This window comes from Myotis yumanensis, unplaced genomic scaffold (genome assembly GCF_028538775.1).
Source record: "Myotis yumanensis isolate MYYU_CA2020_CCGP unplaced genomic scaffold, mMyoYum1.0.hap1 SCAF_1, whole genome shotgun sequence".
NCBI classification, from domain to species: Eukaryota; Metazoa; Chordata; class Mammalia; order Chiroptera; family Vespertilionidae; genus Myotis; species Myotis yumanensis.
In genome coordinates this window covers 147,218,275-147,233,416 of record NW_027223752.1, presented here as the reverse complement: position 1 = coordinate 147,233,416, position 15,142 = coordinate 147,218,275, and the positions used below count along the sequence as shown (strand labels likewise).

General features: G+C 36.3%; 1 protein-coding gene across 9 annotated transcripts in view; it reads left to right on the top strand.

Moving 5' to 3' along the window:
* ARHGAP21 (Rho GTPase activating protein 21) overlaps positions 1 to 15,142 on the top strand; it is a 139,293-nt gene that overhangs the window by 90,702 nt on the left and 33,449 nt on the right. For all 9 annotated transcript variants that reach the window (XM_070432879.1, XM_070432872.1, XM_070432902.1 and 6 more), the window contains one exon: positions 1,117 to 3,010. In XM_070432879.1, coding sequence (XP_070288980.1) covers positions 1,117 to 3,010 — 1,894 coding nt within the window. The remainder of the gene's footprint in view (positions 1 to 1,116; positions 3,011 to 15,142) is intronic.

Genomic DNA, 15,142 nt, shown 5'->3' with positions numbered 1-15,142 from the left:
TTTGTATCCTGTGCATAACTGGTTTTAGAACATATTTATCTGCATCTGTATTTTTTAAGTATCCCACCCTCTCTCTTTCCTTGGTCCTTTGCTGTGATGTTATGTTTGTGGCTGCGCTTGAGCTTTGCAAGCTATCTAATGCAAAGGCAGGATGTGATGATAGTCTTGAATGCAGCTTGTTTTGATTAGAGAAGGATATGTAATGTGATACCACACCTAGCTGTCTCAGATGCTAAACAGTCCTGAGTTGCATTGATTAGCTCGGTTTTGTAGACTCTGTATTTAATTTCAGTTTTTCTTAAGTTTTAAAAAAATATTGCTAGGTAATTTTACAAATAGTTGATAAAAAATAATTTGAGCTGCATGCCTGCCTGTTAGTAGTAGAGAAACGTCTCCTCATAACAAGTAAGAGACCAAATAAATTTGTACAATATAATTTTGCATGAACTTAAAATAAGAATTATGTACAGAAAAGTGAATTACCTTTATTTTCACATTTTTATGCCTTTAATATGTGCTTACTTTCTTAAACATGCCTATTCTTCTCATTTTAAATATTAAAATATTTACCATGGCTGTTGAAAGACCTGATTTATCAAAATGGATTATTTTGGGAGACTCAGTAATCATTAATCAAGATACCTAATTTATGAGAGCAGTAGTGCTTAAAATGGAAATGTGTTTGGTTAAGATTTTTAATATTTTCACCTCTATTCTGGCAAAAGATCAGAATCTTCTTTTGCTGAGATTTATTAGGCAGCCATTTAACCTGTCGACTGCTGAAAAATCATGAAACTTGAATGGGGAAAATTTTGGAAGCAATCTGGCTGTATCTGATTGGTGGGGGAAATTTTTGGTGTGTTTCTAATCCTTTTGAGAAAATAGGCAATTGTAGTTTTTATTTGTTGCACATTCTACAATTTATTTGATTTCTGAGAGACTAGCCCTTTTCTAAATTTGTGGTGCACCCTTATGTTGTGTTTGCATGCATGCTTGAGTGAATGCCACTCAGGAACAAGGTAGGGCACCATAAAATAAAGTAGTGCATTGCCACAATGGGAATTATTGTTCTTTTTATGAATTTTTTAATGACACTTTCCTCTCATTTCCATGTAGGCATATTCTCAAGATGCCTACCTGAAAGGCAATGAAGCCTACAGTGGCAATGCCCGCAATATCCCCGAACCTCCACCGGTCTGCTATCCCTGGCTGCCATCTGCCCCTTCAGCCATGGCAGCGCCAGCTGAAGTATCTCCTCCAGACTCCTCATCCAGCAAACAGCAGACCAGTACCCCAGTACTGACCCAACCTGGCAGGGCCTATAGAATGGAAATACAAGTGCCTCCATCACCAACAGACGTTGCAAAGTCAAACACAGCGGTGTGTGTTTGCAATGAGAGTGTGAGGACTGTCATTGTACCTTCTGAGAAGGTTGTAGATTTGTTACCTAATAGAAACAACCATACAGTTCCTTCACACAGAACTGAAGAGGTGAGGTATGGCATAAGTGAGCAGCCCTCTTTAAAAACAGTGTCAAGAACCACATCACCATCATCATCCATCCCCACTGCCCACCTAATTCATCAGGCCCCAGGCTCCAGATCGTTGGAACCTTCTGGAATTTTAGTCAAGTCTGGCAATTACAGTGGACATTCGGAAGGAATCTCAAGCAAGAGATCTCAAGCTTTGGATTCTCCTTCTGTGTCTGTTAATCATTATTCTCCAAATTCCCATCAGCACATAGACTGGAAAAACTATAAAACTTACAAAGAGTATATTGATAACAGACGATTGCACATGGGTTGTCGGACAATTCAAGAAAGATTAGATAGTTTAAGGGCAGCATCTCAGAGCACAGCAGATTATAACCAGGTGGTACCGAACCGCACGACTTTGCAGGTACGACGCCGCAGCGCCTCTCATGACCGAGTGCCCCAGTCTGTTCAGATCCGACAACGCAGTGTGTCCCAGGAGAGGCTGGAGGACTCTGTGCTAATGAAGTATTGTCCACGCAGTGCGTCGCAGGGGGCGCTGACAGCCCCACCTGTTAGTTTTAGCAATCATAGGACTCGTTCATGGGATTATATCGAAGGACAGGGTGAAACCTTGGAAAACGTCACTTCTGAAAGTCAAATGCCGGATTCAAATGGAGAAAGAAAACAGACTTATAAATGGAGTGGATTTACAGAGCAGGACGATAGACGAGGCATTTACGAAAGACCTAGGCAACAAGAAATCCACAAATCTTTCCGAGGTTCCAATTTTACCGTGGCTCCGAGTGTTGTTAATTCTGATATTAGGCGAACGAGTGGCAGAGGAGTGGGATCGGTGTCTCAGTTTATAAAAATTCCACCAGATCTGAAGACAGTGCAGTCAAACAGAAGTTTTCAAACCACTTGTGGAATGTCACTGCCTCAAGGTATTTCACAAAACAGGTCACCTCTTGTCAAAGTCAGAAGTAATTCTCTGAAAGCACCTTCAATGCAGGTCACAAAACCATCATTTAACCAGAATTCATTTGTTTCTATCAAAGACCAAAGACCAGTAAATCACTTGCATCAAAACAGTCTGTTGAATCCGCAGACGCGGTTAAGATCTGAAAGTGTCCCCGGTCAGCAGGTGGAGCCTGGGAAAGCCCCCTGTCTGTCTGGAGCTTCTAAGTCTGCCCCTCAGGTGAATGAGAACTCCGGCGCTTCAGAAGGAGAATTACCTGTCACTCAAAGGAGCCAAGATGTACATTTACAAGTGGCTGAAATTCAGCAGTCAGATACTTTAGATAATAAAGAAACTGTCATCCTAAGAGAAAAACCTCCCTCTGGTCGCCAAACACCGCAGCCTTTAAGGCATCAGTCTTACATCTTGGCAGTAAATGACCACGAGACCGCATCCGACACTACCTGCTGGCTGCCTAACGACGCGCGCCGAGAGGTCCATATAAAAAGGATTGAGGAAAGGAAGGCCTCCAGCACCAGTCCGCCTGCTGACTCCTTGGCCTCCATCCCATTCATAGGTGAGCTCATTTATAGTCATTGGTTGTATGTCCAATATTTAACACATCTTTTTAGCAAAGTATTTCTAGTTTGACAGGCACAGAAATTTTACACTGTGGTTTTAAAACATTTCTTCTGAATTTTCCAAGTTGTGCTTAAAACCAGAGTCATAAGTGTTTACCCTCTTTCTCCTTTTATTTTGTTATTAGACTTTACATATTCAGTCCCCTTTTTAAGTTTTTGTTTAATTGAAACAAATTCCCACTTTCTGGGGTCAAGGGACTCAGCAAACCAAATTGTACCTAACTGATGATTTATCTGAATCGAAAGCTAGGCAGAACAGTTTTGATAATCAGTAATCACTCGTCCATATAGACCAGGGGTGGGGAACATCTGGCCTATGGGCCATATAAGGCTTGAGAAATCATTTGGTTGGCCCTGCCAAGACATTAGGGGTGAGTTAATTAAATGTTTGACCAAATATAGCAGGCTAATTTTTAAAAATATATTTTTATTGATTGCAGAAAGAAAGGGAGACGGAGAGAGAGATAGAAACATCAGTGATGACAGAGAATCATTGATCAGCTGCCTCCTGCAAATCCCCTGCTGGGGATCGAGCCTGCAACCCGGGCATGTGGCCTGACCGGGAATCAAACTGTGACCTCCTGTTCATAGGTCGACACTCAACCACTGAGCTACACTGGCCGGGCTAGCAGGCTAATTTTTAAGTTGATAATTTTGTATGGCTCAAGAATAATTTTGTAAATATTCAGATGGCCCTTGACAGAAAGAATAAAAGGTTCCCCACCCCTTATATAAACAATGCTATTTACTTTCTAAAGTGTGTATAAATTAACTTAAGCTGAAAGAAGAGACCTCTTCATTGTCAAATTGCTGTCTTAGAGTAACTCTTGGAATTACCTAAATGACAAGCATGTGCCCCAATTTAGAATGCCTGTCACATGTACCGAGTCTTTAGTCGGCTCCCACACACCTTAGGTATATTCTTCACAAAGCAGCCACTGTAATGTTTCAAAAATGTAAATCAGGTCCTGCCACTCTAACTGGAACCCTCTGTTTACTTCCTGTGTTACCCAAAATAGAATCTCAGATCCTACAGTGGCCTGCGAGGCATTCCTCGATCTGCCCCCCAACACCACTCCACCTCTGACTCCGTGTCCTATCTTCTGTGCATTCATCCCATCTTCATCTCTGCCAGCTTTGCAGCTGGGAAGTGCCAAGCATGTCCTGCTTCAGGGTCCTGGCACTCTGTCACTACATGGCTCTTTGACATTACCTTGTCAGGCAGCCAATCTAAAATAGGTACCCCACACACATGCCGGAACCCTCATACAGATCCTGGCTGTTCTCTATCCTCTTAAGCTACTTATCTTCACATCACTTGTTTCCACTTGATATGTTTTGTAGTTTTTGTTTGTTACATGTTTCTGAGCTAAAACATAAACTACGTGAGAGCCAAAATTTTAGCTCATTTGTTCAGTTCTCTGTCCTTAACTAACTTCCCTAAAATTACACAATAAGTGGTAGAGACAGGGATTGAAGGCTTCTCTGATTCAGCCACATCACAGAGCACCATTAATATAGAATGCATTGTGAAGAGCGCCCCCTGAAGTTGTGTGGTGCAGGGGCCTTGCTTTGAGGCCAAGACCCATACTGTTACTCTCTTACCTCATAAGTTCGTGAAGAGTTCTTCACAGTTTGACAATATATTATGCTTCTCTTTGGGTAATATTTCAGTTTTTCTTCTCTAGATAAACTTTTCAAAGCTATTGAACTATTAAAATGCCAGGTGATGTATCAGAATCAGCTTTTTAAAAAGTTCTGATTTAACTTATTTTTTATAAGTATGACATATTCAAGTTGAACACATTGTGGGGAGTCTTAACCTAAATTGTACTCATATTCATATATGTACCCTTAAGGCCAACCTCAAGAATAGTAGAACTTTACTGTAGGTGGAACCTTCTACATCATCTTCAGGGGTGGGCAAACTTTTTGACTCGAGGGCCACAATGGGTTCTTAAACTGGACCGGAGGGCCGGAACAAAAGCATGGATGGAGTGTTTGTGTGAACTAATATAAATTCAAAGTAAACATCATTACATAAAAGGGTATGGTCTTTTTTTTTTTTTTAGTTTTATTCATTTCAAACGGGCCGGATCCGGCCCGCGGGCCGTAGTTTGCCCACGGCTGATAGTTCATAGACGGTAACTGAGGACTAATGATTGATTTACGATTTCTTAAGACATAAAAGCCCTACAACCTGTGGCTATATTTCAAAGGCTTGTGAGATCTTATCAGAATACTGGCAACATAATTTCTTCCTACTTAATAAGAATAATTGAGATTATATTGGAATAATAAAAGTGTGCTAGTTATAGATGTTAATATTTCTTCCTATTTATGCTAAGTACAGAAATAAATAAAAAATTCAGTTATGTTATTAAAGAGAGAATGTTGGCTAACATAAAATAAAAATATATAGTTCTATATACATATATAGATTTAGGAAAATTATTAAAATAAATCATTTTCTTTATTACAAATGAAAATGCTCACTGATTAGATTTGATCAGATTCCACTTTAGGTACTTATTAGAGTCTCCTTCATAGTTCCTAGTGAATATCTTTTGTTTAATGACTCATAACTTTTAAAAGTCCCCAGTACAGAAATGCTTATATAGTCCATTTATTTCCTGTGAGCCTCTTAGAACCTTAATATATAGCATATGATTACTATGGTGTATCAGTTTATAGCACCAATGGAATAGGGGAGAATAAAGAACTGAACTAGGAACAGAATTTGTTTTACTGTGCTTGTATATGTGAATATTATCCATGGATAGAAGCATTCTTAAAAATTTTCTAGGCCCTGAGATTGAACAACACCAGTGCCTTCCAGGTTTTTATAGCATTTTCATGGTTTTTATAAAATTTAATGCTGTTTGAAATAAAAGTGTGGGAAAGAAGTTGGTTTTAGAATTTATCTAATTTTTGGAGCATAATATCAAAAGTATATTTCTTTTGCATAATATACTTGCCTTCATACTGTGAAAATATTTTAACTCTTTGACTAAAAATCTTTTTTCTTTTTTAACTAAAAATCTTTTACTGTAACTTCAAAGTCCAAAAAAATACAGGGTGGACAAAAGTAGGTTTATAATAATAATAAATGATACAATAATTAATTAATATATATTACAAGCATAAGCCCTGTGTCTCATGTACTCACAAGTGTAAGCTTCCTTTTGCCCCACCTGTATTTATTAGTCTTTTCCAGTAACTGTGTTAAGTATATAACTAACCAATCAATAAAAGAACTATCAGCATTTCATTAAATGCAAGTTCCAAAATTAACTATTGAATTCCTTTTATTATTGAGCTTTAAAGTTTTATTTGACCCATAGGTGCTTCTCTTTTCAATTAGTTATTTTAAGAAATACATATTTTAGTGGGATAGATGCCGGCATTGAAATGGAACAGAGAGACTATTTGCAATTTCCCCAAGTGTTTTCCAGGAACACTAATTGCATTTGGTTAAAGGAGGGGAAAATGACCAGTAATAAAATAATTGAGAAATGCTGGGCCTAAATAGTTAAACAAATTTTGCTCATCTTAACCATAAGACTCTCACAATCATTAATGTATTATATATCGTGAATTTTCTGGGTAGGATGTAATACAGTTTTTCTCAGAAGTATTTGAAGTATTTGACCATGAATTCTTTTATTTAGAGCAGGGGTGAGGAACCTTTTTTTCTGCCAAGGACCATTTGGATATTCATAACATCATTCGCTTAATATAATTCACTTAACATAAATGTATGTTGCTATGACAAAAACTTCTAGATTTATTGAATTTTGAGTCCCGCTTGTGGTTGCCTTGGCAGGGCCAGGCCAAATGATTTCATGGGCCTTATATGGCCCGTGGGCCGGATATTCCCCACTGCTGATTTAGAGTATCTCACTATAATATACCATAAAACACACTTTGAGGTATGTTGGGCTATATTCTACACTATTTTATGTAATATTTGAATTCAAAGGAAAAAAGAAATTAAGATTTGCTTTTTGTACCATCACACTCCAGAATATCATATTCTGTGATTTTAATAATTATTTTTATTATTTGAAAACATCATACACTAATGCAAAAAATAGCGACAGTTAAATGCCTTGGCTTTATTCCCAAAATATCAGGTAATAGAGCTAATTCTTATATTTTTTTATCTATAATAAGAGCTAGTGATATGTCTACAGAAAGATTTTCCCACATTTTTACATATTTAATATCTAATTTTTTCCTGTCACAAAGATTTAGAAAAATTTAGAAAATAAACCATTTTACTTGTTTTTAAATTTGGAATATCAGTCACCTACAGTATTTTGTTTACCCCCACCCATTTACGTATATACTTTTTAAAGCTTCATGGTAAGTTTTAAAAATAAATTTCAACTTCATTTGGAAGTAAACACAAAACAGAATGAATCATGAGTTCATAATTTGATATTTAGTAGGAAGTATTAAGATGTACTCTACAATCTTTTCTTTGTATATTTATAATACTCTTAACTATTAATGTGAAGAAAATATAGCTGTTTTAGTTATACCCAGAATTCACCTCAAATTTATTTCTCGTTTTATTTTGTTTGTTTGTTTTTGTTTTTTTGCCCTATTTCTAATACTCTTTGTAAGCCTAACTAAAATTGAATTAGATTGGTGTAGCCTTATTGGCACTGATATTTTCAACCAATTTAGAAGTTTTTAAAGCTTGTAAGTGACAGTGTCTACTCAGGTGAGCCTAGCTATCTGAAATTTGCCAAAGAGAAATGGAAATGGGTGACTATCACCTTATACACAGTTATCACCTTAAAGAGTTCTAGTCTTTAATGCCAACAATGCTATTGTAGGAGTATGTAGTGAGCACCCCTGACCCTCTTTTATACTAAATATATACTGAGTCTTTTTGCAAAACAAATCTATAAAGAGAAAAATTGTACTCTACCTCCTATAATCTTTTTCATACATCAGCTTTTCCCAAAATTGTGATTCCATTGGTTCTTTTATCTTGAAATTTTTTACTTTAAATAACTTTTTTTATTAAAGTTGACATACACTATTATATTCGTTTTAGGTGTACAATCCATGATTAGACATATAACTTACTAACTTATCAGCCCAATAAATTAGTGCCCATCTGACACCATAAATAGTTATTAGAGATTTTTGCTTTTATTATTTGAGTGATGATGTGAGCTAATTTTTAATATAATAATAAAAAACACACCTCAGAACTTCTGTAGTACTTTATAATCTACTAAGTATTTCATGCAACAATCTTTATGATAACCTTGTAGGAAATTTAGGTCAGGAATAAATAACACTTTATGGATAAGGAGAATTAAGTATTTTGCTTAAGGTCTCTCAGCAGGTAACTGACAGAGTTGGTGGCCTGCTGGTTCCAGATTGCATATTCTTTTGACAATGCCCTAAAACTTTGTTAAATTTTAATCCTGTCTTTTTACTCTTTTAAATCTTAGCCTAAAAAATAATTCTGAATTTAATTTTCACCAGTCTTAGCTCAGATTTCCCAAGCTTGAATTGGCATCTTTTCACTAAATAAATTTATTTGTTCCAAGATTGTTAAATAAACTGTTCACCACAGAATGAATTTAGCTGCTCATTTATCTTCCTTTTGATAGTAGCATTCGCTTTGATTTAAAAATATTTCAAATTTATCTGTAGCACACTTTATAGAATACTAAGATTATTTATTTAGGGAAATAATTTATTTATTGCATTTATAAAAACTATGGAATTATTTCCCTAAAGTAGCTTTTCTGGATTTTTAGCTATTTCTTTAATGTTGACAATAGATCCAATAGTAACTACACTCTTAGCACCATCTGTCAGTTTTTAAAATAGATCCAAACCACAAAAGCCCCCTAACAAATCCCTTTTTTAGAAAAACATAGAAGGATTTTATATTGTTACATAAAATAAACAGATAATTTTACCCCCTTAGTGGATTTATTATTGTCAGCCTCTTGAACTAGAATTGAACCTTCTAATAATCCTAGTCTGATGTCTTTATTTTATAGGTAATGAATCTAATACCCAGAAAAATTAAGTGGCTTCACAAAGTCAAACCAGGCAGGATCTAAGCCTCTTGATTTCCTGCTCAGTTTTCCCCATACCAGAAGCTTTCTTATTTTATGTATGAAAATCATTCTATAGATTGGTTGGTAAAATTGGTGCATTTAATTCTTTTTAAGTAAATGTTGGGTTTCTTGAAATAAATAATTGCAGTTATTTGTCAGCTGGCAAGCTGGGTCAGTTTTCATACACACATGCCTCCTCACATACACACAAACCCATGAAATCTTAAGTTACCTCCTCTGATCTATGGGACTGCAGAAATTCCGCAGTAATTATAACCTCTCATCTGTGACAAACCTAAAAGCAATACTTCCACTTGACCTTTTTTCAGCTTAGAGCACTGGCTGTGTTAACATGGTGCATACTACCTTGTGGATGAGCTGCTAGACCCAGTGCTGACCATGGCATTGCACACATTCCTCTTTTGTTCTTGTTTCATCACCTGCCTTTCAAATTCCTGCTATAACAGCAGTTCCTCTTACAACTCCTTTCCCTTTATTTCACTACCAACTGCCATATGGTCATGTTAAGTATGAATAAAGTATTCAAAATTCTCCCCACTTCCTAACTTTTTAAAAGTCATCTATCTAGTAGAAAGATACAAATCCCAAAATGGCTTTCAAAAAGCCAAATGTTAATTTAAATGTGTGTTTATTAAGCTGGCTATTAAAGATGCACAGTCTTAATTAAAAAGCTGAATTCCAGTTGTGATGAGTTGAATTATTGTTATAAAAAATGAGGATATTTGATCTAGGTGATAGAACCCCCTTACCAGTGTATGTAACTTAACAGGACTTACTGCGTCAAGAGCTCTATAATTAGTGTATTTGAATCTGCAGAGGTCTGTCACTTGATCAAAGATTAGAAGCACATGTTAATACATCAGTGGCTTATTTTTACATTCTTGCTTAAAACTTTTTAAAAATTTATGTGAGAGAGACACAGACTTCCATGTGAGAGAGAAACATCAATTGATTGTCCTCCTATATGTGCCCTGACCAGGATCGAACCCACAACTAGGTATGTGCCCTGACCCGGTATCAAACCCGCAGCCTTTTTCCCATGTACCGGACAACAGGAGAATGTCACAACCAACTGAGCAACCCAGCCAGGCAGCCCCAAAATTTTTGTTACCTGATGTTCACTAATTGGTGTTAATGGGGTTAAGTGAAATTTGCCTAGGGCAGGGGTGGGCAACCTTTTCGTGAGTGCGTGCCAAAGCCAGCAAAATCTCTGACTCAAAATTCTTCTGTGTGCCAACCCTCATTTTTTGAGAACATGTTACGCCTACTTAGTATCTCTTAACACTACGGTGTCGGGTGAATTTCCCGCCAAAATATAAGATGGCGCGGGCAATTATTTAGGTTTCCCGCGCAAAATCAGAGTTAGTTTAAAATGCCTATATCTTTTGAAGTATGGGTTCGATTGAAATGAAATTTTCGGTTTCTTGTGTAAAAAATGAAAATTTATTCAATCACAGACATTTTTTTATCTATTCAGTACATAAATAATTCGATATATATAAACTAAATACGAAAAACCCAAAAAATACTTATTACCTAAAAATATACACATATTTTTAAAGTTTAAAATAAAATTTTCATAATAAATCAAAACAAATAGAAATTAATAGTTTTTTAGGTATCTTTGTGAACGGCAAACAAACAAATATTTGGTAATACGCAGTTACAATCGGCCCGAGTTTACACGTTTCCCGCACTCCACCGCAAATCTATATGAACCGAGTTAAGACGGCTCCCGCGGAGTACGCGCAATTCACGCGAGCCGACTTAACTCGTTTCCCGCAATCCAAGTGTTAAGGTGTACATATGTGAAGAACCTTGAAGAAATAATAAAATTCATTCGAGCGACAAAAACACAGTACTATATGATGATGAAAAATACATTTATTTTTTAATGTATACAGGTACACTGATAGTCCAACAAAAAACTTTATGACTCCGTTTGATATTATCAGTGGGACTTTTGCTGCTGCATCACTGATGACAGAGATTTTACATCAGGTTTATATTTCGTGACCTTCAGAGATATGCATGAGCTACTACTTTCATCCGTCAGGCTACTCCTATTACGAGACATAACAAAATTCATCACTGAAAACAAAGATTCACAAGCGTATGTGGATGAAACCAAAACACTGGTCGGATCTAGGAAGGCAGGGAGAGTTAAGGCAGAGGCATAAAAATTGCTCTTCCCCTCTCTCGTCAATCCATGTCTATGGTCTTTTTTTTTCTTTTTTTTAAAAATATATTTTATTGATTTTTTACAGAGAGGAAGGGAGAGAGATAGAGAGTTAGAAACATCAATGAGAGAAAAACATCGATCAGCTGCCTCCTGCACATCTCCTACTGGGGATGTGCCCGCAACCCAGGTACATGCCCTTGACCAGAATCGAACCTGGGACCTTTCAGTTCACAGGCCGACGCTCTATCCACTGAGCCAAACCGGTTTCGGCCATGTCTGTGGTCTTTAAGATAAGTTGTTATGTAAAATTATTTATTTATCTAAGATGCACCTACACTGAATTTATCTGAAAAATAAAAAAGTCTATATTAAGAAAAAAATTGTAAATGGAAGATTATAAGAGAGGGTTTCGCGTGCCAGCAAAAGTTACTGGTGTGCCATGTTTGGCACATGTGCCAGGGGTTGCTTACCAACTAGGGAGTTCATTTTTTTTTAGGATAACTTTATTTCATTGAGTTTAAATTTAAATTAGATTGAAAAAACCTATAGTATTGCCAAAGAGTAATAAGTTATCATTTGTAAAGAAAGAGCTTCTATTTGCCCATTGAAAAGATAATTCCACTTTATATAATTCATGTTCTTATCTCCTTTGATATATAGTCAGAACACAGAAAGGATAGTTAGACCATTGAATTTCTTTTTAAGACAAAATTTGCATTAGTAATTAGTAGTATTTATTCTCCTTTTCCATAAGGACAAAGGAAAATCTCAGATTTTTAAAAACTTGTTTTGCTTGAGATATACATGGACTTTTGATCATTTGCAGTGAACGTTCTTTCTTATAGGACTTAGAAAAGAAACAGTTTATTCAATCCATATTTTTGGCTAAAAAAACAAAACATTTTTTCTTGATATTTTGGAAAAATGTGCTTACTTTTACATTAGTTGCCATTTCTTCCAATTTAAACAAATTGACTCCTCTCCATGTGATATATAGTTTACTCCATCGTTGAATATTATAGTATTAACATTTCTTAAATAGTTATTATGTAATTTGGGGAACGGTAGGATAGGATCACCTCTTTCTAGCACAAGTGAAATAAAAAGCAAAATCATGTCAAGGAACCAGTTATTCTGCCACAGTTTCTGCCAAAAATTCTGATAATTTCACTAAGTTCTATAAAATTATTTTCAACTATAATTATAAAGTACAAACTACAACGATGATGTGTTCTTCTGGAGTAGTTATGTGACCTGTGAGAAAAATTCCTCCTAACCGAACTCATTTTAGAAAGGGCGATTTTTGCTCTCTGCTCTAATCTGCAACATTAGTCATTGGGTGTTGTTATGCTTGTTTGTGAAGGGAGCTAGAAACACATTGTATTCTACTTTTGTATTGGTCAGAATTCTCTTGGTTACAGATGATAGGAACTTATTTCAAATTAGCTCAATGCTGAAAGGAATGTCCGCTCACAATGAAAAAGTTCTGGGATAGACCTGGATCTGGATACTCAAATGATTTGACATCAAGTTTGGATCTTTTTTCTCAGTTTTGGTATCTTTATTCTCAGTACTTTTTCTCCACATGGTGAAAGAGATGGCCAATGGCAACTCAGAATTTATGAATTTTTACAGTTCTTATTTTCCGAAAAAGGGAAGAGAAAGACCACAATTTTCTCAGTGTCCATAAAACAAATCTATGATGAAGATACTGTAATTAGTCCTGACTGGATCATATTCTCACCCCACGGCCAATCACTGTGGACTCTGAGGGATAGGGTCCTAGAATGGGTTAGGCCTAGGTGTTATGCACACACACAGGAAGGTGAGCCACTCCATTGAATCCACTGAACCTCAAAGGTAGAGATCGAAAGCCAGCTAAACAACATATATTCTCTGTGGTCATCTTGCAGAATATGAAGAGGAACTATTAGAATAAAAACATCATGAAGTGAAATATTTGCCAGTTTATTAGATGAAAAACAGCAATGTTGTCACTATTTTACTTTATTGGTTATTTTATTAGTAGTCAGATTTTCACAAGTTTTTTCTCACTTTTGTATTTCTTTCATGAATTGTCTTTTCATGTGCTTTCTCTTTTTTTCTTCCTTTTTTAAAAAAAATTCTTTATTGTTTAAAGTCTTACATGTAGTATTACATATGTCTCCTTTTTCCCCCATTGACCTCTCCCCGACCACCTCCACCCCCGAGAACATGCCCTCACCCCTTCCCAGTGTCTGTGTCCTTTGGTTGATCCCTTATGTCCCGTCCTCCCCTGCCTTCCCTCTGAAGTTTGATGGTCTGTTCGATGCTTCTCTGTCTCTGGATCTATTTTTGTTCATCAGTTTATTTTGTTCATTATATTCCACAAATGAGTGCTTTCTCTTTTCCAGTTGTGATTTTAGTGGTTCTTATTTATAAGAGCTCTCAATGTATATCAGAGCTTCTACTCTTTTTTCTTGCTTTGTAGCTTGAAAAATAACTCTTAATAGTTCTACTTAACAATTATACATAAAATTTCACAGTATGCTTCCTTGATTTTGTACATGTCTACATTTTTCTTGAGTTGTGAAATCTTTTAGATGTTCTAGAATATCACTTGATAAAAAATAACAGTAGTAGAAGTTTCTTATTCAGATATGAATAATTAATTTAAATAGGATAACTTATAGTAGTCTCCATTTGGGAAAATTCAGATTGAATTATGGAATATATATTATCTGTGAGAATTTGTTATTCTACCTTTGGAAAACTCTGGGTTCCATCTACATATACAAATCAAGGAACAAAACTATACAAACATTGTAATACTCCACATGATTTGAGGATAGATTTGCCTAAACATGATTTCTGCTTTTAGAAATATAATACTCAAGGAATTCTAGTGACCATTTATGATTGTCCAAAATGTATTTTAAAGTAAGTAAACCAAGTTGTAGAATAATGCATTGCTGGGGTCCAACCCCAACGGGTCCAGGGATCCCCAAATGTGTGGACGGAGTCGGCGAAGAATGAATGACATGGAAACTGGTTTCAGTTCATCAGCATAGCGAGGTTCTCCCTCCAGGATCTCCAGCGAAGCTCTGGTTAGGAACTCCAACCAAGTTCTGGTGCCATGTTCTCTCGCTAGGTTCTCCAGCTAGGTTCTCCAGGTTCTCCAGCCAGGTTCAGTCACCAGGTTCTTTAGCCAGGTTCTATCCAGGTTCTTTTGCCATGTTCTGTCTAGGTTCTCCAGTGAAGTTCTGTAGCCAGGTTCTGTCCAGGATCTTTTGCCATGTTCTCTGGCTAGGTTCTGGTTAGGATCTGATGATTATTGTCTTGTTACATCCGTATTTATACCAGCCGATTTTAATCCTGTCAATTTCTATTACAAAGGTTAGGGCGTTTCTCATCTCCATTCCAGGGAGTAAAGATTATGTAGCTTAACTACCCGCCTGGCACTTAATTTAGGGGTTGTATCCCCTCCCTAACCTCAGGGAAAGATCCCCACCTGGGGAAACAACCTTTCTCGGAGAGGTGACCTTGGTTAAAACACATAGCGCCAAGAAGGTGAGCAAACATATTAAGAACAGTATGCCATATATGCCAGGTCCCTTGAAACAGCAAGGATGGACCAGCTCCCGGCAATGCATATAATATCATACCTTTTTAACAAACCAACCAATCAGCAAAATAAATACAACCAAAACTTATTCGATTCCCAAACTATATGTTTATATATGTATATAAATATGGAAATTGCTTAAACACTGGTTATATATGATGAT